Source organism: Aquarana catesbeiana, linkage group LG05 (genome assembly GCF_042186555.1).
Source record: "Aquarana catesbeiana isolate 2022-GZ linkage group LG05, ASM4218655v1, whole genome shotgun sequence".
In the NCBI taxonomy this organism is placed as follows: domain Eukaryota; kingdom Metazoa; phylum Chordata; class Amphibia; order Anura; family Ranidae; genus Aquarana; species Aquarana catesbeiana.
The window spans coordinates 509961554-509989434 of NC_133328.1; the positions used below are offsets into that span (position 1 = coordinate 509961554).

General features: G+C 47.3%; 1 protein-coding gene across 1 annotated transcript in view; it reads right to left on the bottom strand.

Moving 5' to 3' along the window:
• Positions 1-6527, bottom strand: part of LYPLA1 (lysophospholipase 1) — a 45005-nt gene extending 38478 nt beyond the window's left edge. The window contains exon 1 of the mRNA XM_073631606.1: positions 6291-6527. Within this exon, the coding sequence (XP_073487707.1) occupies positions 6291-6359 (69 nt within the window). The 5' untranslated portion in view covers positions 6360-6527. The remainder of the gene's footprint in view (positions 1-6290) is intronic.
• Between the last annotated feature and the right edge of the window lie 21354 nt (positions 6528-27881).

Here is a 27881-nt window from a genome sequence, read left to right on the forward strand (position 1 = left end):
CGAGAATTTGAGACTTTAGTAACCTATTCAATTTCTACTTCCAACTAGTACGTGAAAAAAAAGTCAGATGATTAGTCGTCCGATTTTCAGATTGTGTATACAGGGGCATAAGGCTGGCCATAGACAGTTCAAATCTCATCCGGTTAAGCAGGAACCAGCCTAGATTTGAACTGTTAATGGGCAGGCTGAATGTACCAAGTTGATCGACTTGGGTGCAACCAACCAGCTTAACTTGCGATCACAAGCAGCTGTGGGGGGGGGGGGGGGGTTAAGCATGGTTGCACGAAAGAAATTTGCACCATCTTTGGCCAGCTGCTCCTGCCCTGTCCACAGCCCAACGCTCCAGTGAGCTCTGGAGGGGCAGAGCAAAGAGCTGATGACTGACAGTCACCAGCTCTCTGAAGACCAAGAGCTGAGCAATCAGCGGTGTCTGATCTCTCAGTTCTCAGTGTAAAGGCAGCGGGGGACAGTTGCTGCATCCACCTAGGGGAGTGAGTATGTAGGTTTGATATTTTGAAATCCCACACTTCTCTTTTAAACTGCTACATTAAAAACTTGAATTGATTAAGAAGATTTGCCCGAGAAGATTGTCTCTTATAAATGCAGTTGCTTCTGCACATTAATGTTTACTGTGCATGAGCATCAGACACAAAATATGGGTAAGCCTTGCGAGCTACCTTGCGTGTTCACTTGAGCCACGATAAAATAAAAACTAAAAAATATTAAATTATCTATCGATAGATAGATGGCCAGCTGCTAACATTAAGCTGCTGCTAAAATTCAAAGTGTAATAATTGACCGGATTTAATGAATTTGGAGCAGAGAGCGACACTTTATGAGCATCAGACATACTTCACAAAAAACAGATGTTCCATGCTCAAACACATCAGAGACTTGCAGGCATGGGTCAACGCTGATGCAAGGGCACATTGGCATTTGCAAAGGTACAGCCCTGCACAGCAATTCACCTGTAGGTCAGGCTGTATGTGGTACCTACAACAACTAGGGTGTGGGAAAGCCATCAGAAAATGAAGTTAGGCATATAAAATGCCAATGAAATCTCTGTATGCAAGAACCCTGAACACAGTCCAGAAGCAATTGTTATACAGGATTTAAATAGAACCAACAGTTTGTTCAGCGCTTTACAAAATAAGGTAAAAGAGGAGCAGCGCTGTGAGAAATATTCCATGTGATGAACAGAATTAGTACATAGGTAAAAAACCAAAAAATTGGGATAAGTTCCAAGTTCATAGGTTATATAAACAACTGGACTGTCCTATTGAGAACCAATCTTGATGGTAAATACGGGACGTGAATATGGGAATCAATGAGTCCTTCACCACACCACTGTGATAATAAAATTGTGCGCTTACCAAATGGCAAGCTTAGAAGAGCTTGCGACCTTAACCCGGTCGGGGCCTTTCAAGGTAGAACCATCAAGGAGAGACACACCACTTGGTTTGAATTAGGCACACTGTTCTTCCAGTTACCACTCTAAATGGAGATGTGACCCCAGGCTAGGGATAAACCTCCAAGGAGGTATACCTACAGGCTAGCCCTCTCTGCATTTCACCCTTAAGGGCCTAGTCAAACTTACTTTCAAGATGGAGAATGAGGAAAGACTGGTGAACTCCAGTTCTCTTATCTCTGCAGGCACTAAGCTACCACCACCTGCTGATTGCAGTTCTTGGGTGTGGAACAGAAGAAGGTGAGCCTAGCACCTTCACCGCTACAGCCAGTATGCTCAGCGCAGCTGAGCATACTGGCTGTAGCGGTGAAGGTGCTAGGCTCACCTTCTTCTGTTCCACACCCAAGAACTGCAATCAGCAGGTGGTGGTAGCTTAGTGCCTGCAGAGATAAGAGAACTGGAGTTCACCAGTCTTTCCTCATTCTCCATCTTGAAAGTAAGTTTGACTAGGCCCTTAAGGGTGAAATGCAGAGAGGGCTAGCCTGTAGGTATACCTCCTTGGAGGTTTATCCCTAGCCTGGGGTCACATCTCCATTTAGAGTGGTAACTGGAAGAACAGTGTGCCTAATTCAAACCAAGTGGTGTGTCTCTCCTTGATGGTTCTACCTTGAAAGGCCCCGACCGGGTTAAGGTCGCAAGCTCTTCTAAGCTTGCCATTTGGTAAGCGCACAATTTTATTATCACAGTGGTGTGGTGAAGGACTCATTGATTCCCATATTCACGTCCCGTATTTACCATCAAGATTGGTTCTCAATAGGACAGTCCAGTTGTTTATATAACCTATGAACTTGGAACTTATCCCAATTTTTTGGTTTTTTACCTATGTACTAATTCTGTTCATCACATGGAATATTTCTCACAGCGCTGCTCCTCTTTTACCTAATTTTGTTATGTGTGTATCTCACGTTTTAGCAGCTGCTTTATATATTTGATCACTTATTTGTCACATTAGATTGGGTTTAATTTACAATTTATTTTTTGTCAATAGGTGGTTTTGCATTATTTAGTTTAATATAGCGCGGTGATTTGCTCTGTTTTTTCTGCTTTACAAAATAAGGCAGACAGAAGAGTCACAGTACAATTAAAGACAAAAGGGTTGGTGGTCCAGTTAGACCCCTTTCACACTGCAGCACCAAAAACACAGTGCTAAAGCATTCCCAAGCTGCATTGATGAAGAAAGTAAGACTTCGGTTGCCAGGTAAAGGTAGGATCAGCTTTGCTAGACAGATGAGTTTTTAGGGATCCCCTAAAAGCAAACAGAGTAGGAGATCTGGATAGTGAATTCCAGAGAATGGGAGGGGCTCTGGAGAAGTTTTGAAGGTGAGCATGGGAGGTGATGTGGGAGCTAGAAAGCAGGAGGTCTCTGGAGGAGCGAAGAGGACAATTTGGGTGATTTTTTTTGTTTTGTAAGGCAATGTTGGTGATGTAGCTGGAGTTGTGGATTGCTTGTTGCTATTGATGTTGTTAGTATTTTGGAGTAGACGGATTGGCAGGGGGGAGTGGGGTCAACAATGAGCAGTTGGTAAGGCGAGCAAGTTTTGCAGCAGCAATCATGATCGACTGGGGGGAATAACCTGTGTAGTAGAAGACCAAGGAAGGAGTTGCAGTAGTTTATCTGAGGGATAACCAGGGAGTTAATTAGTAGCTTTAGACAACTCACTAATCTCTCCTCCCAGAGTTCAGAGAATGGATGACTTCACAGTCTCAATAGCGATTTGAATAGAAGTTACAGAAAAAAATAAAATCTACTCATATATACTGTGCATAGACAAGGGAAGCTCCAGAGAAAAATTGAGTGCATACTGGAGTTAAAGTGGCTGTAAACATATACCCAGTGAAGTGACTGACCTTGGCTGGATCACAGATAAAACAAATCCTTCTACATAAGTTGTACCTGTATATCTACAGCCCTTTCCTCTCTACATCTGAATTTTAAAGCTTGTCTGAGAATATATATATATATATATATACATACATATACACACACATACATACACACACACACACAAAGTTGCTGCCTATGATTGGCAGTGTGCAGTTACGGCTTCCTGGCGGGTTCAATTCAAACACGCCTGAACCCATTTCTATTATACCCTGCAGAGCTCAGTGGTGAGAGCTCTGACAGCTGATTGGAGAGAAGGGACACACCCCCCCCCTTCACACAGCTGATGTTGTCAATCTGTTGGGGATCCCTCCCTTGTCATTTTTCTATTGGTGTCAGGAAAATGTGTCAGAAGTGATTCATGCAGATAGCAGAGGAAGGAAGCAGCAGACAGAAATGACACTTAGTGCTCTGGATGGAGACAAGTACACACTAGAGAGACATAGATAGAAAGGGGGCGGGGTAAGAAGAGTTAAGAGTGATGAAATGAGGGGGTGATCAGAGTTTGGAGTGAAGGAGGTATAAAAAGGAGAGGGGTGAGCAGCGTTGGTGAAATGGAGAAGAGGGGTGATTAGAGTTGAGGGGGAGCATAAATTGGAGGTGGGTGATCAGAGTTGAGTACAGAGAGGAGGTGGTGGGTAAAGAGTTGGGTGATGGCAGTAGAGGAGGTGATGACAGTTGGAGGGATGGGGGGTTGAGACGTTAGATGGATAGGAATGAGGGGGGGGGGGTGGGGGGTGGATCAGGATTGGAAGGGGGTGATCAGAGTTGGGGGGTATAGGGAGGAGGGGGGGTTAAGAGTTGGGGGTGATGATGGAAGAAAGGGAAAGGGGGTGAGCAGTTGGGTGTAATCAGAGTTGGGGAGGTGATGAGAGGTGAAAGGATGGGAAGGGGGTGAGCAGTTGGGTGTAATCAGAGTTGGGGGGGGTGATGAGAGGTGGGAGGATGGGAAGGGGGATGATCAGTTGGGGGGGGGTGATGAGAGGTGGGAGGATGGGAAGGGGGGTGACCAGTTGGGTGTAATCAGAGTTGGGGGGGAGTGATGAGAGGTGGGAGGATGGGAAGGGGGGTGATCAGTCGGGGGGGGGTGATGAGAGGTGGGAGGATGGGAAGGGGGGGGGTGATCGGTTGGGTGTAATCAGAGTTGGGGGGAGGGTGATGCGAAGTGGGAGGATGGGAAGGGGGGGGTGATCGGTTGGGTGTAATCAGAGTTGGGGGGGGGGGGTGATGTGAGGTGGGAGGATGGGAAGGGGGGGTGATCGGTTGGGTGTAATCAGAGTTGGGGGGGTGATGTGAGGTGGGAGGATGGGAAGGGGGGGTGAGTAGTTGGGTGTAATCAGAGTTGGGGGGGGGTGGGAGGATGGGAAGGGGGGTGATGAGAGGTGGGAGGATGGGAAGGGGGGTGATCAGTCGAGGGGGTGATGAGAGGTGGGAGGATGGGAAGGGGGGGTGATCGGTTGGGTGTAATCAGAGTTGGGGGGAGGGTGATGCGAGGTGGGAGGATGGGAAGGGGGGGGTGATCGGTTGGGTGTAATCAGAGTTGGGGGGAGGGTGATGCGAGGTGGGAGGATGGGAAGGGGGGGGGGGGTGATCGGTTGGGTGTAATCAGAGTTGGGGGGAGGGTGATGCGAGGTGGGAGGATGGGAAGGGGGGGGGGGGTGATCGGTTGGGTGTAATCAGAGTTGGGGGGAGGGTGATGCGAGGTGGGAGGATGGGAAGGGGGGTGATCGGTTGGGTGTAATCAGAGTTGGGGGGGGGGTGATGAGAGGGGGGGGGGTGATCGGTTGGGTGTAATCAGAGTTGGGGGGGGGTGATCGGTTGGGTGTAATCAGAGTTGGGGGGGGGATGTGAGGTGGGAGGATGGGAAGGGGGGGGTGATCGGTTGGGTGTAATCAGAGTTGGGGGGGATGTGAGGTGGGAGGATGGGAAGGGGTGTAATCAGATTTGGGGGGGGGGGGGGTGATGTGAGGTGGGAGGATGGGAAGGAGGGGGTGATCGGTTGGGTGTAATCAGAGTTTGGGGGGGGGGTGATCGGTTGGGTGTAATCAGAGTTGGGGGGGGTGATCAGTTGGGTGTAATCAGAGTTGGGGGGGTGATGAGAGGGGGGGGTGATCAGTTGGGTGTAATCAGAGTTGGGGGGGGTGATGTGAGGATGGGAAGGGGGGGGGGGTGATCAGTTGGGTGTAATCAGAGTTGGGGGGGGGTGATCGGTTGGGTGTAATCAGAGTTGGGGGGGGGTGATCGGTTGGGTGTAATCAGAGTTGGGGGGGTGATCGGTTGGGTGTAATCAGAGTTGGGGGGGGTGATCGGTTGGGTGTAATCAGAGTTGGGGGGGGGTGATCGGTTGGGTGTAATCAGAGTTGGGGGGGGTGATCGGTTGGGTGTAATCAGAGTTGGGGGGGGTGATCGGTTGGGTGTAATCAGAGTTGGGGGGGGGTGATCGGTTGGGTGTAATCAGAGTTGGGGGGGGGTGATCGGTTGGGTGTAATCAGAGTTGGGGGGGGGGGGGGTGATCGGTTGGGTGTAATCAGAGTTGGGGGGGGTGATCGGTTGGGTGTAATCAGAGTTGGGGGGGTGATCGGTTGGGTGTAATCAGAGTTGGGGGGGGGTGATCGGTTGGGTGTAATCAGAGTTGGGGGGGGGTGATCGGTTGGGTGTAATCAGAGTTGGGGGGGGGGGGGGTGATCGGTTGGGTGTAATCAGAGTTGGGGGGGGGGGGGTGATCGGTTGGGTGTAATCAGAGTTGGGGGGAGGGGGTAGCCGGGCAGTCATGCCCCGTGTATCGGTTGGGGTGTGAGCGGAGGTCGCTGGGAAGGAGGACTCTCAGTAGGACAGGGTGGTCGGGGTCCGGAGTGGACGGAAGTTGCAGAGTACATACAGTGTGACGAGGAGGAGTCCGGCTCGGCACAGGACTTATATATGGGGGGGAGGGGGACTCACCGCGGCCGTGGCCTTTCTGGCGGCGGGCACTATGGCAGGCAGGGGTGCGGACATGGTGTTGCCGCACATACACCGGGTGTACCCAAATTCGTCTCCGTGCTACCGGGTGTCTCTGGCCGTCCACCGCCGCGCCGCCCTTATCCTTCAATAACCCGGAGATAAGCCGCGCGGAAGAGGGCGGTCCAGCGGCGTCATGAGGCACAGCAGACACCCAGCCCCTCCTCAGCCGATCCCACCAATCACCAGCTGAGCCGGGACCCGGACTGGAGACTGGAAGGGGCCGTATGGCGGGCTTGATGTCACATACTGGAGGTCTCTGATTGGAGGAAGATGCCTACGGGCGGGGATAAAGTGGGCAGAATTCGACCTCTCATTTTTGGGGAGTCAGAGGGTGTGTAACGGGGGCGTGGTGTGTGGGCGGAGCTCCGAGGTATACAGAGCTGGAGTGATAGGACCCTGATAATCCCATTCATAAGAAGCGGAGCGGTCCGCACTGTTCTATGGAGATCTGTAGAGGGGTGTACGAGGTCAGGGGGGAGGGGTACTTCTTCCGTGTCTGTATATACACCATACCTATATGTGATACTCCATCGATCCGTCCCTTCCTATACACACACCAATCATTGTATATTAACCATTTCTATACCAGGCCAATGTTTTCATTTTTCTGCATCTTTTCCTAGAAATCCAGTAATAATGATATTGTTTTCTGAGAGCAGAGACCCCGGAGAATGAAATGGTTGTAGTTGGAATTTTTTTATGTCACACAATATCTGCACAGTTATTTATTAAACACAAATTTTCAGGGGAAAATTACACTAAAATGTATTTTTGTACAAACAAACAATATTATACCCAATGTTGGTCAAATAAAAAACATGACGAGTATACAGACACCAAACATGTCAAGTCCTAGAATTGTGCATGCCCATGGAATCACAAAAAACGACATTCCCACAATCCTCCATAGGCGACCTTTTAAAAGCCTTTACAGGTCATCAATTCAGTGTTATGCTGGCCATACACATTTAAAAAATTGTTAGAAAAAAATGATCAGATTTCTAAAAATCTGTTGAATGTGCATGTGATAACACCACCACCATTGTATCAATAGATGTCACCCAATTATCAGCATATTATCGATCGATAACAATATAAACTGTAGATTTTTCGTTGATTGATTACACAATCCGGGGTTACATTTATCACACACATGCGCTGTAGATTTGTTCAATTTGTGTTTGATCAATTCCACTACTAACGTTTCAAAAATCGTTAGTTTCGGCCCAAAAAAAAACAAAAACCAACATGTTGTTTCAATTTTTTTTGTCATAAAATTTGCATTTCAAGAATCAAAATTAGCCCACAAACATTTCAAAAGTCAAACAATCAAGCATATCGAATGCTTTTTCGTATATATATTGTATGGCCAGCATTAATCATGAATTATGGTCCTAGAATTATTGCTCCCACTCTGACATTTGTGACAATACCTCCTATGTAGGGGTGGCCCGTCCATTAAGGGCGCACGGGCACCCTCCCCCCCCTCCTCCCTGCCATACATCTGCCCCCCATGCAGGATGCATGAATTCCAATGGGGGAGGGTGTGATTTTAAAGCACGTGATTAGAACCACAGGCTCTAATAGGCTTCAAAAAAAGGATGGGCTCGGGACACAGAGCACTGCGCCCTGAGCCCACCCAGTTGTGTGACAATAGCCAATGAATATTCACTATTTTCACACTGATTCTCCTCACTGCCAATCAGGAAGCAGGGTGCTTTTAAGCAAAATTTTAATTATTTTTATATAGTTTATGCAGTTTTTTTTTTGTTTTTTTTTTTACACTTTTCAATATTTTTATTTTTACTTTATTGCTATCACAAGGGAGCTAACTCCTATGTGATAGCATGGGCAATTGAGAGGTACTCTTTATGGAGACATTGGGGTTCTCTTTGACCCCCAATGTCTTCTCTGCCCTCCAAAGAAGATATTAAACATAGATTGTGCTGGAATTGCTGCATCACCTGCATTAGCCAAGGAGTGACAGCTGTGACCCCGGAAGTGTAGTAATGCATGTTGCTTCTGGGAACATTAGTTGGTCATTCGGAGGGATAGAGCTCTAGAGCTGCCTAGATCACTTTAATCAGAAAGCTTTTCACTATCTCTAATGCCGTGTACACACGAGCGGAATGTCCGACAGAAAAAGTCAGACGGGAGCTTTTCATTGTATATTCCGATTGTGTGTATGCCCCATCGGACTTTTTACGTTGAAAATTCTAACGGACTTAGAAATAGAACATGTTCTATATTTTTCCGACGGGACCAGTTCCTATCGGGAAAACCGCTCATCTGTACGCTGTTCCGATATACCAAAAACGACGCATGCTCTGAAGCAAGTACGAGACGGAAACTATTGGCTACTGGCTATTGAACTCCCTTTTTCTAGTCCCGTCATACGTTTTGTAAATCACTGCGTTCTTGACGGTCAGAATTTGGTGTGATCGTGTGTACGCAAGACAGCTTCAGCGGAATTCCGTCAGAAAAACCTTCAAAGTTTATTCCGACGGGAAAACCGGTCGTGTGTACAGGGCATTAGGCTGGGTTCAGTGATGGAACTACCATGGTCGCAAAGGTTGCACTTGCGACCAGGCCCTTGCATTCGGCTACCATGGGGGGGGGGGGGGGGCCTGAGACTCAGTGTTGCCAAAGCAGGCACTTTTCTCCCATCAGTGCCCGTGACTCGCAACTCACGAGTGGCTGGCAGTGAAACACTTCAGAAAGGATAAAAACCTCTCTGCGACTTCGACTCTGAACTGGGTATGGGCAGTCCTAGAGCCAGCCGATTTGGGAACTACCAGGCTCAGCCTCGGATCAGGCAGTGGGGTGGGCAGTTTTCTAATTGGCTGGCTCTGGAACAGTCCATACGCAGTTCAAAGTCGCTGAGACAGATTTTTTTTTCTAAAGTGTTTTATTTTTACAGAGTGTCCCTTTACATCCTCCAGAATGCCCCCTTAGCACAGTATTACTAAGGGGCACTCTGGAGGATGTAGGGGCCACTCTGGAAGCACCAAGGGGGCACTCTGGAGGAGGATGTAAGCAGGCACTCTTTAATGGATGTAAGGGGGCACTCTGGAGGTAATGACAAATGCCTGCTTACATTCTCCAGAGAGCCTCCATACATCCTGCAAAGTGCCCCTTAGCAAAGTGGGTACAAGAACTGTGGTATATGTGTGCAGTGTATACTGCAGGCACAGATTCTGTTCAATCCCCCTTTAAGACCCTCCCACTGGCCATGCCCACTGTTTGCCATGGCAAACATATCCCAGAGTGCCCCAGGTCTTTCATAATCTTAGTCATGCTCACATTTTGTCATGCTGTCTTGACTGAAGGGGGGCCCTCCATGGTTTTTTGCTCCAGGGTCCTGAAGGTTCTAGTTCCGCCTCTGGCTAGGTTTTCACATATGCTGCTCTGCAAGCTGCGTTTTGCACAGGCAAGGCAGCCCATTCATTTGAATGGGCTTCCATGCCTGCTGAAATTCAGGGAAAAGGTCCGTGCAACATTTTAGAAATCGCAGCCCACGCGGGAACTGTAAGTGTATTGGGATTACGCATCCGGCATGTTTTTCTGAGCGGATGGTTGTGGCTGCGGGAACAGGTGCGGACCCGCATCGGGAACCACCCACAGATGCCAACCTAGCCTAAGGCTGTATTCAGATACAACAGACAGCTGGCAGAGCAGTCAACCACAAGGGTTTCCTCTCCAGCAGCTGTCCCTTCCGGCACGATGTGGTGCGCGATTGAGCACATCACACAGCATTTTTTTTTTTTTACCTCACTGAACTTTATTTGAAGTGTTCAAAAGTACATTTCAATCATATCACTGTACATCAGCGTGATGTGCAGTGACATGCAATCCTGTACAGTGCGCTGCGATAAAATGTAGCATGTCTGCATCTTAACGCAGCTTGCTGCAGCACAGCCCTGGGCTGCGACCTTGTGCGACCTTGCGATGACCAGTGTTTTACAATGCAGTAAAATGCCAGTTACTTCACATAATGTGAATACAGCCTTATGGTATGTTCACACTAGCTGTTGCATTACAATGCAGCAGCTAGTGTGCGGTGCGGCTCGGCCGGATCAGCGCAGTGTTGATCTACTGTTCCCAAAAGCATAGATGGGACCTTAAGGATTCTTTTCTTTTTAGAATTCATAGATATTAAAAAGCTGACAAATGAAAATCGTCAAAAATATGAAGCCTCAGCAGTTCTCGCTGTAGATTTTGGTACAAGAATAAAACCATATAAGGTTCATACCTGCAACCCATATAGGCTCTGATCATTGATTGGATTCATGTAATGGCAAACTTGATGTTTGAGGAGATAATCAGCAGATCACCGCAGCACTCTGGGGACAGCAGCGGATATGCCTGCTCATATCACCTGACCCCATCTGGGGGGGGGGGGCATTTACTGGAACTTGGCACTCTTCAACACTAATTCTCCATAGCTGCGTCACTGACACTCATTTATCCATTGAGGTCTTGGTCTTGATCTACCGGTTATCTCCTAAGCTTACAATGATATTATAAGAACATAATCATTATGAGGTCAGACTGCACAGGCATTATATTCATTAACTAGTTATCAGCCATTTGTAGTTTTCTAGACTCTTGTAGATCATAAAATTTTACAATTTAATATGAGTTTATTTCCTCCCATGGCAGAGATGAATTTGAACACTTCTTTTTATTTAGATATGAATTGCAAATGAACTTTCACTATAGGTCAGTACTTTGGGACTTCAAGCTACAGTATGTCTGTTAAGGTGCATCCAAAACGCCCCTATTAGAGCCAAATGCAATCATTAAAAATACATATAAGCTTTAGCATAATAATGTATATTCTGTAAAGTTATTGTGAATATTTCTTAGAGGAGCTCCAGGCTCCCCCTCAAAAAATGTAAAATCAGCAGCTACAAATACTGTAGCTATTGACTTTTAATATAAGGACACTTACCTGTCCAGGCATCCAGCGATGTCCTCGCACAAGCCGATTCTTCAATCAGCTTCGGATGTAGGCACTGGCATCTCACGTAAGAGAAACATGAAGTCAAGCCTTGCAGCTTAACAGCTGAAATCTTTTTTTTCCCATTTTTTTTACACACTGTGACAAAAAAGTGCACTGTTACCATAGTGACACTGTACTTCTTTTTTTTAATTACAGTATGATTGTTTATAACCGTGATGATCACTGTTATGCTCCGTACACACGGTCGGACTTTGTTGGGACATTCCGACAACAAAATCCATGGATTTTTTCCTACGGATGTTGGCTCAAACTTGTCTTGCATACACACGGTCACACAAAGTTGTCGGAAAATCCGATCGTTCTAAACGCGGTGACGTAAAACACGTACGTCGGGACTATAAACGGGGCAGTGGCCAATAGCTTTCATCTCTTTATTTATTCTGAGCATGCATGGCACTTTGTGCATCGGATTTGTGTACACACGATCGGAATTTCCGACAACGGATTTTGTTGTCGGAAAATTTTATATCCTGCTCTCAAACTTTGTGTGTCAGAAAATCCGATGGAAAATGTGTGATGGAGCCCACACACGGTCGGAATTTCCGACAACAAGGTCCTATCACACATTCTCCATCGGAACATCCGACCGTGTGTATGGGGCATTAGAAGAAATCATTTTTATGAAAGGCATCCATTTTTTTCAAAGTCTGTGATTGGTCATGGCTATCACATGGTAAAGATGCGCTGTGATTGGCCCTGTTTGTACCATGTGATCACTGTGACCAATCACAGAGATCATCACAACAGTACATGGCTATGAATGAAAGCCATTAATTGTGTAAAACTGTCATGTGATCTCTGTGAGTGGTCACAGCGATCACATGATACCGGGGCCTGGTATGATGACCAGTCATTCGTTCTGTCCAGTGGACACGACGGGTGAAATATGATGTCATATGTCATATGATGTCCACCCAGAACTGTAGTGCTCCCTCTTAGCCATCATTTGTCCATAGGTCAGGCAGGAAGCAGTTAAATTTATTTTTTCAAATGCAAGCATTGTAAATACCTTAATGTGATTTCGTATCAGTCTCTTGCAGTCCACTCAGTGTACAGAAGAGCTGAATGGGAAAGGAAGAAGGAGCTAGTTAGTTCATGTGCTGGCAAGGAGCATGCAGACAGGAGAAGAAGTGTGCAGTGACGTGCCTGGTGTAGTTGACATCCAGGGTGGATTATTTTTTAGCCCCCCCCACACACACTTCTATACATCAAATTTATTTTTAGTGGTAACAATTGTTCATGTAGTTAATACAGAGCTCCACCCAATAGGTGCCCATGATGCTATTAAGACGGATATATATGTATATGTATATATATATATATATATATATATATTTTTTTTTTTTTTTTTTTTTTAATGGAAACTCACAAATTACTTCTACATGCTTTTTCTCCTCTCTGCATGCTCCTTACAGAAGGCTCCTTTCCCTTTACTTCCATTTTTTGAGTATGGGCAGTGCACAAATTTGTGGTCATTTGCACTACTCTCCTTAAACTACTGTTCCCAGCAATCACTACTAATTGTAATGAGCATGCTTGGGTGTCAGCACATACTTGTGTAGTTCATTGGGAGCGCACAAGGGAGGATGGCTAGTGGCTACAGTAGTTTTCTATTGTGCATGCTGCAATAAGCTGGTACTTCTCTTCATACCTTATGTACATATCTTCAGAAAAGTGATACTATCTCTCAATGTGGGTATCATCTAATAAAAGTAAAAATGTCAATGTGGACACATCCAGAAAACCTTGTGAACTCGGTATGTACAGCTATTGAATACTTTCATTATACATTGACCTTCACCGGTCATTCTACACACGGATGATTAAAGGAATTAGAAGGCTAAAAAAATACCTTGTCAGGTAAACAATTAAGCCTCTGGTTGTCTGTAAATGTCTCTTATAATCCACACTGCGTTTGTAAAGAAGGTAGATTTTGACACACTGCCTCCGTCTGCTTTACATTATGAATTCTGATCAACCAGGCAATTTCACCACTTGCCCACTGGGCACTCAAACCCCCATACTAACCAGACCTATTTTAAGCTTTCGGTGCTCTCACACTTTGAATGACGATTACTCAGTCATGCAACACTGTACCCATGTGAAAAGTTTGTCTTTTTTTCACACAAATAGAGCTTTCTTTTGGTGGTATTTAATCACCACAGTTTTTGTTAGTTTTTTTGCGCTATAAATGAAAGAAAGACCGAAAATTTTGTAAAAAAAAAAAAAATTAATTTTTCTTTGTTTCTGTTATAAAATTTTGCAAATTATTAATTTTTCTTCATAAATTTTGGCCAAAATTTACAATGCTACATCTTTGGTAAAAATAACCAAAATCAGTGAATATTATTGGGTCTGTGTGAAAGTTATAGAGTCTACAAGCTATGGTGCCAATCACTGAAAATTGATCACACTTGATCACACCTGTTGTACTGATGGCCTATCTCATTTCTTGAGACACTAAGGCCGGGTTCACACTGGTGCGACATGACAGCCGTCCTACTTTGGATCCGACTTTGTCCTGCGACTTGAAGCCGACATGCGTCCGACTTTCAGTGAACGGGGATCCGACTTGGATCCCCGCCAATACCAGGCACTGTGTTTGGTATGAATCTTGAGGGGGAACTCCACGCCAAATTTTAAATAAAAAACCGGCATGGGTTCCCCCTCCAAGAGCACACCAGGCCCTTCAGTCTGGTATAGATTTTAAGAGGCACCCCCTAGGCAAAGAAAACGGCATGGGGGTCCCCCCAAATCCATACCAGACCCTTTTCCGCGCATGCAGCCCGGCTGGTCAGGAAAGGGGGTGGGGACGACAGAGCGCCCCCCCTCCTGAACCGTACCAGGCCGCATGTCCTCAACATGGGGGGTGGGTGCTTTGGGGCAGGGGGGCGCCCTGCGGCCCCCCCACCCCAAAGCCCCTTGTCCCCATGTTGATAAGGACAAGGGCCTCTTCCCGACAGCCCTGGCCGTTGGTTGTTGGGGTCTGCGGGCGAGGGGCTTATCGGAATCTGGGAGCCCCCTTTAATAAGGGTGCCCCCAGATCCTGGCCCCCCACCCTATGTGAATGAGTATGGGGTACAGCATACCCCTACCCATTCACCTAGGAAAAAAAGTGTCAATAAAGAAAAAAACACACTAGACAGGTTTTAAAAGTAATTTATTAGGCAGCTCCGGGGGTCTTCTTCCAACTTCGGGGGTCTCTTCCTTCTTCTCCACGCTCTCCGGTCTCTTCTCTGCGCGCTCTCCGGTTCTTCCCCCGCTCTCCGGCCTCTTCTCCCGCTCTCCAGTTCTTCTCCCGCTCTCTGGTTCTTCTGCCGGGCTCCTCCGCTATCTTCTGCTCTTTTGCCCGCTCTTTTGCTAGCGGTGGCCCGGTCTTCTCCGCCGTCTTCTTCCCTCTTCTCTTCTTCCGATGTTGACACGACGCTCTTTCCCACTGTAATGCCGTGTGCGCAGTCCGTAACGACTTATATAGAGATGGGGCATGATCACCGGGTGATGTCACCCGGTGACCCCGCCCCCTTATGACGTCACAGTCCCGGGGCATGATGGGCCACCGCTAGCAAAAGAGTGGGCAAAAGAGCAGAAGATAGCGGTGGGGCCTGGCAGAAGATACCGGAGAGCGGGAGAAGAACCGGAGAGCACAGAGAAGAAGGAAGAGACCCCCGAAGTCAGAAGAAAACCCCTGGAGCTGTCTAATAAATTACTTGAAAAACCTGTCGTGTGTTTTTTTTAATTGACACTTTTTTGCCCTAGGTGAATGGGTAGGGGTATGATGTACCCCATACTCATTCACATAGGGTGGGGGGCCGGGATCTAGGGGCCCCTTTATTAAAGGGGGCTCCCGGATTCCGATAAGCCCCCCGCCCACAGACCCCGACAACCAATGGCCAGGGTTGTCGGGAGGAGGCCCTCTTCAACATGGGTATAAGGTGCTTTGGGGTGGGGAGGCCGCAGGGCGCCCCCCTGCCCCAAAGCACCAACCCCCCCATGTTGAGGGCATGCGGCCTGGTACGGTTCAGGATGGGGGGCGCTCGCTTGTCCCCACCCCTTTTCCTGACCGGCCGGGCTGCGTGCTCGGATAAGGGTCTGGTATGGATTTGGGGGGACCCCCACGCCGTTTTTTCGGCGTAAGGGGTTCTCCTTAGAATCCATACCAGACCGAAGGGCCTGGTATGCTTTTGGAGGGGGAACCCATGCCGTTTTTTTATTTAAACTTTGGCGCAGAGTTCCCCCTCAAGATCATATGAGAACAAGTCGCATGCCAAAGTCGGATCATGCGAGACGGCGATCCGACTTTGATCCGATTTCAATGATAGTCAATGGGCTGAAGTAGGATCAAAGTCGGACCAAAGTAGTACAGGTAGCATTTTCAAAGTCAGACCGACTTGTGTCGGACCAGTTAGGACGGCTCCCATAGGGAAACATTGATTTTCACACGTCATGCGACATGACCTCCCAATGTCGGAGAGTTTGTCGCACTAGTGTGAACCCGGCCTAAGGCACCTTTCACATGGGCGCGGTGATCAGGTCCGTCTGTCAGTTTTTCAGGCGGCTTTGATCGGACACTCCATGCACCTCTATGGAGCGGCAGATGCCAGCGGTGACATGTCTGCTGACATCTGGCGGTATCTGATCCTGTCTGTGAAATCCAGACAGATGGAAACCCTATTTTCCATTCATCTGGAGGATCAGATGGGATAGGATGAAAACGGACAGGCGGTCCGTTTTCATCTGATCTCTCAATAGGGGAGAGCAGGGCTCTGACAGGTCCGTCTCTGCACAGTGAGCGGAGACTGACCCATTATCCGCCTGCTCAGCAGGGATGAACGGATCGATTGCCAGCTGAGCAAAACAGTCCGTTGGGCGGAAAGCCCCTGTGAAAAGACCCCTAACAAGCCAGGCCAAATTACCCCTTGTTGGGAAAGTAGCCATTTCAAGGTATTTAGTAATAGGCATGGTGAGTTTTTTGAAGTTGTAATTTTTCCCCACATCTCTTTGCAACTCTTGGCAAAATTAAGATTTTTTTCACAAAATTGTCATATTAACAGGTTATTTCTCACACGCAGCATATGCATACTTACAACTACACCCCAAAATACATTTTGTCATTCCTTCTGAGTATGGTGATACCACAATGTGTGAGACTTTTACACAGCTTGGCCACATAGAGAGGCCCAACATGCAGGGAGCACCATCAGGTGTTCTAGGGACATAAATTACACATTACATTTCTTGACTACCTCTTACACTCTTGAAGGCCCTGGAGCACCATGACAATGGAAACGCCCCAAAAATGACCCAATTTTGGAAAGTAAACACCCCAACGTATAATCATTGAGGGATAATGAGTCTTTTGAACATGTCATTTTTTTCCACAAGTTTTCGGAAAATGTGGAAAGAAAATTAAAACTAATTTTTGTTTACACAAAGTTGTCCATATATAAGATATTTCTAAGACATAGCATGTACATAGCAAAAATTACACCCTAAAATATATTCTGCTACTCCTTATCACGTACCTGGTAGCAGAGCCTGATTGGATGAGGAAGGCCTCTCTTACACCTCTGAATCTGGGCCCCTGATAGTGTAGACAGAAGGTGCAGGAGTGCAGAGTCGCACGTGTGCCAGAAAGTCTCGCTAGCAGCAGGGCAGATGTCCTTGCTGGGCAGGTGAAGTCGTTAGATGGCTTCAGCAGGTAGGCAGGTAGGCAGGCAGCTGGTGTTGGTGACAGCAGACAGGGTAGCAGGGTCAGGCAGGCTGGGTCATACACAGACTTGAAGAATCAGGTACAGGTCACAGACAGGAACGTAGTCAGGAAGCAAGCCGGGACTGAAACGGATCAGTGGAACTGGAGCCAAAGGAGCGGAGAGAAGAATGGTCACTGGACAAGCCGAGGTCAATGCAGGTGGAGTTCAGGGAATGGTCAAGACAAGCCGGGTTGATAACTGGAAGCAGGATACAGGTTCACAGGATGCCAGATACACAGGAGGCTGAAGACAAGGCATCACTGAATCTGAGCACTGGCTGGGTTTAAATAGTCTGTTTTGCGCCAGCGCCTGTCACAGGTGCACTCAAGCATTGTTTGCCCATTGGCATGTCTATTAGCCAATGTCCAATTCTTACGAGTATAAAAGGGAATCAGTTTTAGCTTGTGCCCAAGACTTCTTCCAGAGGAATTATTCTGTTTGCTGTCATGTGCATCCTGACACTCCTCCTGTGTATGGCAATACCACATATGCAAGACTTTTCCACAGCCCGGCCACATAGAGAGGCCCAACATGCAGGGAGCACCATCAGGTGTTCTAAGGGCATACATTTCAAATCTAATTTGACTACCTATTACACATTTGTGAGGCACTGATGGGCACTGTTGTGGCATGGATGTGGCACGGATGAGCATTGATGTGGCATGGATGTGGCACAGATGAGCACTGATGTGGCATGGATGTGGCACGGATGAGAACTAATATATGACATGGTTGAGCACTGATGTGGCATGGATGTGGCACAGATGAGCACTGATGTGGCATGTATGTGGCACGGATGAGAACTGATTTGGCATGGATGAACAATGATGTGGCATGGATGAACACTGATGTGGCACGGATGAGCACTGGTGGGGCATGAATGAGCACTGATGTGGCATGGATGAGCACTGATGTGGCATTGATGAGCACTAATGTGGCATGAATGTGACACGGATGATCACGATGTGACACGTATGAGCACTGATGTGGCACGGATGAGCACTGATGTGGCACGGATGAGCACAGATGTGGCATTGATGAGCACTGATGTGGCACGGATGAGCACAGATGTGGCATTGATGAGCACTGATGTGGCATGGATGGGCACTGACATGGCATGGATGGGCACTGATGTAGCATGGATGGGCACGGATGAGCACTGAATGTGGCATGGATGTGTCATGGATGAGCACTGATGTGGCATTGATGAGCACTAATGTGACATGGATGTGGCACGGATGATCACTGATGTGACACGTATGAGCACTGATGTGGCACAGATGAGCAGAGATGTGGCATGGATGAGCACTGATGTGACATGGATGGGCACTGATGTAGCATGGATGGGCACTGATGTAGCATGGATGGGCACTGATGTAGCATGGATGGGTATGGATGAGCACTGATGTGGCATGGATGAGCAGGAATGAGGCATGGGTAGGGACGGATGAGGCATGGATGAGCATGAATGAGTAATGGATAAGCATGAATGAGCCATGGATGGGCATAAATGCGTCATGGATGGGCATGGATGGGCATGGATGAACCGACGGTCATGGACATTCCCGGGTGCGTGCCCCAGGGGGCGCACGGGAATTAGCCGACCGCGCTGTCGCCGTCATTCGACTATGACCCGGTCGGCAAGTGGTTAAAACAGAAGTATGGCAACTTTACACAGGTATATTAGTCCAGTTTGGACCAATGTCAGTATGTATGTGCCATAACTGTGGGATCCCTGTGGGAGCTGGATATCACTGTACTAGGCACCAAAGCTACAGTCCTTGCAGCTAGCTTCTGGGTCACATGCCAAAGTGTTCTCTGATTGGATGAGGTGTTAATCGTTATGTCACCACTCTGCTTCTCCACTCATCCAATCAGAGAACGCTTTGCGTTCTTTGAGAAAATGCAAAGTGTTCTCTGAATGGTGCCGGTGCCAATGGTTCCAATGGTGGGTGTCACTGGGTGGAGGGGAAGGAGACCAGCGAACGTCCATTCACTGATCTCACCTAACTGCAAAGAACCTGGAAGTAATGTATATAACGCCACTTCCGTTGAATAGTGTCACTTTTCCTGGTCACTGTGGCACCAATATGCACTCCATTCGCTTCAATTGAGGGCAGGTGAGACATCAGGGGTCTAATAGACTGCTGATGTTTCTTTGAAGAGAACCTGTCACAACAACGTTATATAACATTGGTGACTTTTGGAGTGCGGAGGAGTGTGGAGGGTATGATAGAAGACATTATGTGCAGAAGAGGAGCGTGGAGGGTATGACAGTGGACCCAACAGTACAAACAAATGGCAACCACCCAGCCTGTAACTGGCCCTTACAGCAAGGAACACATAAAAGGGTGACCCATGTCAAAAAACAACAAAGAAAATTCCAAGCTCACTTACCAGCCAGCATGCAAAATACAAATTATCCTGTGTAATGCCCCGTACACACGGTCGGACTTTGTTCGGACATTCCGACAACAAAATCCTAGGATTTTTTCCGACGGATGTTGGCTCAAACTTGTTTTGCCTACACACGGTCGCACAAAGTTGTCGGAATTTCCGATCGACAACCACGCAGTCACGTACACCACGTACGACGAGACTAGAAAAGGCCAGTTCAGAACCAAGCGCAGCACCCTTTGGGCTCCTTTTGCTAATCTCGTGTTAGTAAAAGTTTGGTGAGAGACGATTCACGCTTTTTCAGACTCGTGGCTTTCAGATCGTTTTCTGCCGTTCAGTTTGTGCTTGTGGGTTTGTATCTGCTCTTCAGTGCGTGCAGTCAGTTCGTATCAGAGTTTTCTGTGTGATCTTGCCTGCTCGTTGCTGTTTTTCAGGTCGCTCTTCACAGGCCTTGCTGTTCTTCAGTGCGTTCTGTTACTTCGTTCTGAGCAGCCGACCGTTTTCTAGCCATGTTTCGTATACGTACTCCTCGTACAGTTCGTGCTGTGCGGGGGCTTGGTGTTGGGGTCCTGACCTTGACACAAGTCCAGTCCATGAACAGGGTGGGGAGGAGTTCATGAACCAAGAATTGGTTGCTTCAGCGTGACCAGTTCTGTCATATGCCTTTGCTCCGTGAGATCCGTGAGAATAATCCTGATGATTTCAGGAACTTTCTCAGGATGACGGACCCCGTATTTCACCGTTTGTTGGCTTCGCTGACCCCCTATATCAGCAGGCAGGATACCTGCATGAGGCAAGCCATCACTCCGGAGCAGAGGTTGGTCGCTACCCTGCGGTATTTGGCCACAGGGAGAAGTCTGCAGGACCTCAAGTTCTCGACAGGCATCTCCCCCCAGGCTCTTCTTTGTGGACATTTCCTGCTTGTGTTTGTTTTAGCTGACCCTGACAGAAATGTGTGGAGTGCAGAAAATGTCGTGATTGTGTAACCTTATACAAAGCACTGTTGGCTGTTATTTACTAAATGCAAAGACACTTTTCACTACAAGTGCACTTGCAACTGCACTGAAACTGCACTTGTAGTGCAAAGTGGATTTGCCCTTAGGAAATTACCCCCATTTTCTCATAAAACAACAATTACATCACCCCAAAAGTGTTGTAGTGTTGAGACAATAATCCACACATTCTTGATGAGCAATCTTTTTAATACCTGCACAATCACATGTGCATTTACCAAAGGTTTTTCTGACAAACCAACATGTTTGTTGTATAACAATTTTTGTGGTGTCATTATCCAAAATCAAAATGTCCATTTTATAGAAAACAGGCATGTGTAAAACCCACAAGAAAGACACAAATCTTGATCTTACAAAGTTCACATTTGGTAGAACTTGAAGGCAATATCAGACATTAATATTTAGGAACTGTGTTTCATATTGCGTTCAGATGGGGGGAAATCACCCCTGGAAAAGCCAAATTTGGAAGATGCACACAAATTTCACAATGTCAACATGTGCGACCTGCCATCACGGGGGATCAAGGGACGTGTTTTGGGGGAGAAAGCCCTTCCTCAACGCGACTTTATAATTGAGGAAGGGGTTGCACCCCCAAAACGCGTCCACTGATCTCCCGTAATGGCAGATAGCACATGTTGACACATTGTGTGCATCCTCCAAATTTGGCTTTGGGAAAAATCACAAAAACATTTCGCACATTGTAGCAGACAAAAGAAGAAAGTGATTTGGAGGGGCTTTAAACTCGCCCCAAAACATCAATGATGTTTTTATATTTTGGAATAACATCATTGATGTTTTGCTTGATGTTTTCCAATTGTAAATTACACCCCATGATCTCCCCGATCACGATCTGGGCACTTTCTGATGTGAAAGGATCTTCATCCACAACCTCACGATCACCTAGAAAGAGAGGAAACCCAAAATAAATTAGGTCGAAAAAAAATGCCGCCATCCATCTCTTATCGGAGCCTGTGGTCGCAGACACTCACCTGTTGTGGTGACTACTTCCACCACGTCTTCTTCCTCCTGCTCATCTTGTGTTGGGTGGATTTCCCCTTCTTCCAGAGGGGGGGGGGGGGCTCTGGTCTCCTCGGATGAGGGGTGTCCTCTGAGTCTTTTCTCCCCTATGTAAAACAAAAATGGTATAATTAGCACACAGATATTTGATGGCAGAACTAGAAAGATGAAACATTGCTTGGAGGTGGGGTACAATGATCTATTTTAGCAGAGTTCCAAGATGTAGCTTTTTTAGTGTCCTTTGTCAACCTGCAATACTTTACCTGTTTGGTACAAGCTTCACAGATGTAGCCCCCCCCTATAGTATACACTGGAGCACCTGTGTGGCCCCCCCCAATAAAAATGGTGTTCTGGGGTCCCACACTAGTGCTCCAGTGTCCAGATGTGAAAACAGCTGCTGAGTGTCCTCTCCTTACACACAATCTAGTTTGCATTTCATTCTAGTAACAAAGCCATCTACACAACCCAATTCTTTGAAGACAAGTATAGGGCCTCAAAATGGTGGCCAAATGCATATGGCCTAAACAATGGTATTTTATAGTCCGAAATAAAAATGTGTGATCCGAACGAATAATGTGCCCATGAACATGAAAGTTGCCATTTTAAACTGTACAACAGTTCCTAAAAGCACATGGAGCAGCACGAACGTAATAAACACAAGAACAATAGGAACACAGCACAACTACTTACTTTTTTGCAGCACTCTCCGGATCTTTCTGTACTGCTCATGTTCTCGTAATTTCAGGTCCGACCACCGCTTCCTGAGCTGATCTTCGATCGTCGTACCCTGAATTTCCGGTGCAGACTCCTGACCACTTTCGCCATGATCTTGGCCTTTCGGACATTGTGGTTGGGGTAAGGCCCATACTTTCCATCATAGTCGGCCTTCTTCAGGATGTCCACCATTTCCAACATCTCCCCAAAGGACATATTTGAGTCCTTTAATCTCCTTCTGGATTGGGACGTTTCAGGCTCCGGCCTTTCCTCCTTCTCCTCGTTGCTCCAATTATCAGGATCCTGCTGTCTCTCCGCCATGTGCTCTTCCTCCACTGTGCCGAATGAAAAGGGGCGGGGAATAGAATAGAAAGAACGTCAGGGGCGGGCGGAGTTATACGCATGCGCAGTGTGTATAAATCGTAACGCGCGCGTCTTACGTACGATCTGTGAGCGGAGGAAGGAACATCGGAGACGCCGATCGTGCTAACGAAGGTAGGATCTAAACTTGGGCCTATACTGCTTCGAAATGGAAGCCTATATTGTAACAAGATTAGGGGAGTTTGGCCTGACATTAGGGTTTGTCTTGTGTTGTGTCTTGCAGAGAAAATGGATGGGTTCAACGACCACAATTTCCTGCCCCTGTTCATAGACAAGTACAGGGAGCTGCCCTGTCTGTGGCAGGTGAGACACCCCCACTATAATCACAAACAGAAGAGGCAGGCAGCGCTGGAGAAACTGCTGGAGTTGGTGAAGCCGGTGGTCCCCACAGCAACCATCCCTTATTTAAAAGCCAAAATTGGTGGCCTGAGGAGCACTTATCTTAGGGAGCGCAAGAAGGTCACAGATTCCCAGAGATCCGGAGCTGCAGCAGATGACGTTTATGTCCCCAGGCTGTGGTACTACGAGAGACTGCGATTTCTGTCAGACCACACTGAAGTCAGGGAATCCCTCTCTACTCTTCCTTCCACTCTTCCTTCCACCCCAGCTGAGGCTTCCGATGTCCAACCTGGTCCTTCCAGCCAGGAAGAAGTGGAGGAGCCCAGCTGGAGTCAGGTATAGCATTCTTCTACAGATTTCTGGTCAATAAATAAATGATGTTTATTAGATGTTATTATTGATCATTAATTGCTGATTAAAAATAGTGTTTTACATATCAATAGACAGTAGTGGGCACCAAAAATTGGGACAAGAATGCAAAATGCTGGGCTCAGAAGGGTAGTCTGTTATATTTGTTAACATTGAATTTGCAGCAGTCAGGAGGTGAAAATTGTGTGTGATTGATGTAAAAAAAACTAAAACTATGTCCCTTTTTCATACACAGGAAGACCTCAGCCAGGAGGAGGCTGTGGAATGTGGCAGTCAGGAGGAGGCGGGGATTATTAGTGTCAGCCAGGAGGAGGCGGGGATTAGTGGCAGCCAGGAGGAGGCGGGGCTAAGTGTCAGCCAAGAGAAGCCTGGGACAAGTCGCAGCCTGACTGAGTCTCAGGTTCCTCCCCTCCGCCTTCCATACAAAAGGGCCAGGAAGGCCATTCCCAGTCCTGTGCAGGATTCAGCATACAGGCTGATCCAGGAGGCTTCTGCGTCCTTCAGAGCCTTCCCCAGTCCTGAAGAGGCCTTTGGCTGCATGGCTGCCACCAAATTGCTGGGCATGCAGGAGGGCCAACGCAAGATCTCTGAGGACCTGATTTATAAAGTCCTACGTAAGGGGGAGAGTGGGGAACTGACACACAAGACGGATGTCATTGAGATCGACGATCCTCCTCCTCCTCCTGCTGCCACAACTCCACCACCACAGCCAAAGGCTGGAAGGAAGCGTGGAAGGAAGACCTGAGAGTGATTGCCCTCGGTTCAGTCTTGTCTGACAGAAGATGCAGTCTCTCGTATGACCACAGCCTGGGGACACAGATGTCATCTGCTGCTTTCCGGATCTCTGGGACTTCTGGACCACACTGCCCTCCCTTAGATAAGGACTCCTCAGGCCACCAATTTTGCTTTTAAATAATTGATGGCTGCCCTGGGGGTCCAAGGCTTCGCCCACTTCTGCAGTTTCTCCAGCATTGCCTCCCTCTTTGTTTATAGTTGTGAGCCCTTAATAACATTTTTTAGGTAAATTCTACTCTCCTGTGTGTGTTTTCATCCAAAAAGGACAGTTTGTTGGTGACGATTCAGGTACATTTCTAAAGTACAATGTGAAATTAACAAGGGACAACAACACCAAACAATTTTCTACAGATTAAATAGAACAACATATCAATGGTGTTGTGGGAACTTGTCACAAAAAACACACAAACATTTTCGGGAGTATTAATCAAAATCACCAAAAAAAAAAATTAAAAAAGAGAAACACAAAAAAAGATTCTACATTAAAGTAACAAAAAAAAAATAAAATTATGTTGTCAGATGTGAGAAATCAAAATATATTGAGGGAATCCTGATAAATAGTAACGAAAGAAGTTTGTGAGAAGTGTGTGTGAATATGAGCATCAAAACGACTTAATTCTTGTCACATTATAAAAAAGAAGAGAGTGCGCTGTATTAAACCATTTTGAACATTGCAGCGTGACGAAAGTGCTGTATCCATTGCGAACGCTAAGTTTACCAGAACGAGCTGTCCCGTGTCGGAATTTCTTCTGAGCATGCGTGGCACTTTGTGCCTCGGAACAGGCCACACACGGTCGGAATTGACGCGATCGGATTTTGTTGTCGGAAAATTTTATCTCCTGCTGTCCAACTTTGTATGTCGGAAAATCCGATGGAAAATGTCCAATGGAGCCCACACACGGTCGGAATTTCCGACAACACGCTCCGATCGGACAATGTCCATCAGAAAATCCGACCGTGTGTACGGGGCATAACAGTTCACTTTAAACCAGGGGCTGCGTTTGCACACATTTGCAAATACAGTATATGTGTAAGGTGCAGGGCCACTTCATGGAACCCCAAGGTAGTGCAATCCTAACTCTAAAAGAAAGGTTGAGAGTCTCCAAAGTTGGAGCACATATATAATAATGGTAAAATTTTTTTAAAAATAATAATAATAATGGACAGATTGAGGGCATGATAGGTGGTGGGGAGACAAGTCTATGACAGCATACTTAATGTACAGACAGGGTGTGTAAAACAAAGGGGAAAAGCAGTATATGGTGGTATGGGATTATTATAATACAGGATTTATATAGTGCCAACAGTTTCCGTAGCGCCAGAGGCGTAGCTTGAAGCTTGTGGGCCCCAATGCAAAAGTTGACATTGGCCCCCCCCCCACTACTTCCAACGCGCGTGCAGATACATGCACCGCACGCCAAGATACTTAAAGTGGCTTAAGAGTTTTGAGTTCCCAGAGTTCCTCTTTACATCAGAGGACAGGGATTACCGCTGGAGAATCAGAGGACAGGGATCACTGCTGGAGAATCAGAGGACAGGGATCACTGCTGGAGAATCAGAGGACAGGGATCACTGCTGGAGAATCAGAGGACAGGGATCACTGCTGGAGAATCAGAGGACAGGTACCCCTGGCTGGTCACTACACTGCTGTTCCGACCAGAGAATTTCACAGGCCCCCCCCCCCCCCCCCCCCCACACACACACACACACACACAGACACTACACAGGGCTGAAATCATTCCTTTACACACGTATCTGGCTTTTATGTTGCCCTTCTGACCTGTGAAATTCTCTGGTCGGAACAGCAGTGTAGTTGCAGTAGGCAGATACACCCTGTGCAGATCATGGCTAACTGGCTGTGTTGTAAATGTGATTTTAGCCCTGCGGAGGAGGAAAGGTATAGAGTGCTGTAATGGGAAAGAAGCTCAGCAGCCGGGTATAGCATCCAGGGTGGAGGTGGTCAGGGGGATTGGGGGGGGGGGGGGGCGCAACTTAGATCTGGGAGGGCAAAGTCATGTGGCAAAATCTGGAGCCTGCAGCCCTTCAGGGGCCCCCCGAGGAGGTGTTAAGGGATTTGTTTTAGCAACTTCTGAAGGTTTCTCTGTCAGTGTTGGCAGGTGTTGGGGGAAGGTCACCTCCCGGAGGTGCGTGTCTTTTTCCCTAGTTGTCAAGGAAGTGGGGTAAGTAGACATCTCCTGGTGGGGGGGGGGGGGGATACAGAGAATCCCAGCTGGTGACCAGGAGACACTGAGCAGTGTCATACCTCACCAGTGACATCAGTCCCATCGTGGCTACAGGACGGCACTCTCCTCCTCGCTGAGCTTGGTTACCATTCCATGTTGCCAACACACAGCACAGACACTTCCCCATCTTGGGCTGTTCTTACCTCGTGCTCCTCTCCATTCAGGAAATGGCTCACAGCTTCTCCCCAGCCAATGGGAACAAAGGGGTGTGGACTGTGGAAGGCAAAGTAGAAGTCCAGTACTAGAGCGTGGCTGTGGGGCCCTAGGGCAGATCGGAGCTGGATTTTGTGGAGGATATGATAATATGACAGAGAGGCTGCAGGGGCCCCCTGGAGCTAGGGGCGGGGTTGCGATTGTGACCCTTGTAGCCCCTTATGCTACGCCCATGTGTAGCGCTTTACAACTTGAGGGTAGACAGTGGGCCCTGCTCCTTAGAGCTTACAATCTAAGAGGGAAGGTCAAAAGATACAAGAGATAATAACTGTGGGCGACGTGCTGATTGAGAAGATAAATGTACAGTTGTTAGGTGGGGGCCAGATAGGCTTCTCCAAAGAGATGAGTTTTCAGGGATCGTCGGAAAGTGGAGAAAGTCGGACAGATTGGGGTAGAGCATTCCAGAGGATGGGAGAGGCTCTGGAGAAGTCCTGAAGGCGAGCATGGGATGAGGTGACAAGGGAGTTTGAGAGCAGGAGGTCTTGGGAGAAGCGAAGAGAACAATTAGGTTGATATTTTGAGACTAGGTTAGTGATGTAGCTGGGGGCCAGGTTGTGGATGGCTTTGTAAGTTATAGTTAATATCTTGAATTTAATTTGTTGGCTGAGTAGCAGCCAATGGAGAGACTGGAAGAGGAATACATGTTTTTATTGCTTGGTAAAGGTTTTACTTTAATGACATGTTCTCTTTATATAGACATCCGTGGTCCACAGATTTTCAAAATGAAATCCAGGGGCACCACCAATAAAAGTGGGATATATATGTAGGCATCAGCATGTGAGAGCATCCATAACCCTGAACACAGTCGGGAGCAGACACACTTCTTCTCGCATTCCTAATGGTCCAGGCCAATCACAGAAATTTTGCTAAAACAGATTAGAGTGCAGCTGCCTGGGCCAGAGACTACATTATTAAATCTGGAAAGGATTAATGACAAATCTTTTTAACTGGGGACACAATCAGGGATACTTGGTTTTTAATGTAGAGTGAACAGATGTCACCAGTTTCTGGTGACAGTCCTTGATCTTAGGAGAGTGTCCCTAAAAACCGGGGACATCTGGTCACCCTACATTAGGCCACTAATGCCTCCTGTGTGTTTATCCGATACGGGCCAGGGACAGAGAATGTCACTCTTCAGTGACTGTGTGTGAGCTCTGCCTGTGTGCTAGGGCTATGCGGTCTGTCTCCTATGAATGGTTGTATGTATTCTGTGTCTGGTGTGTAATGTGTGTGGTATGCGTACACGAAAAAAGCAACAATGGCAGCTGCTCTGA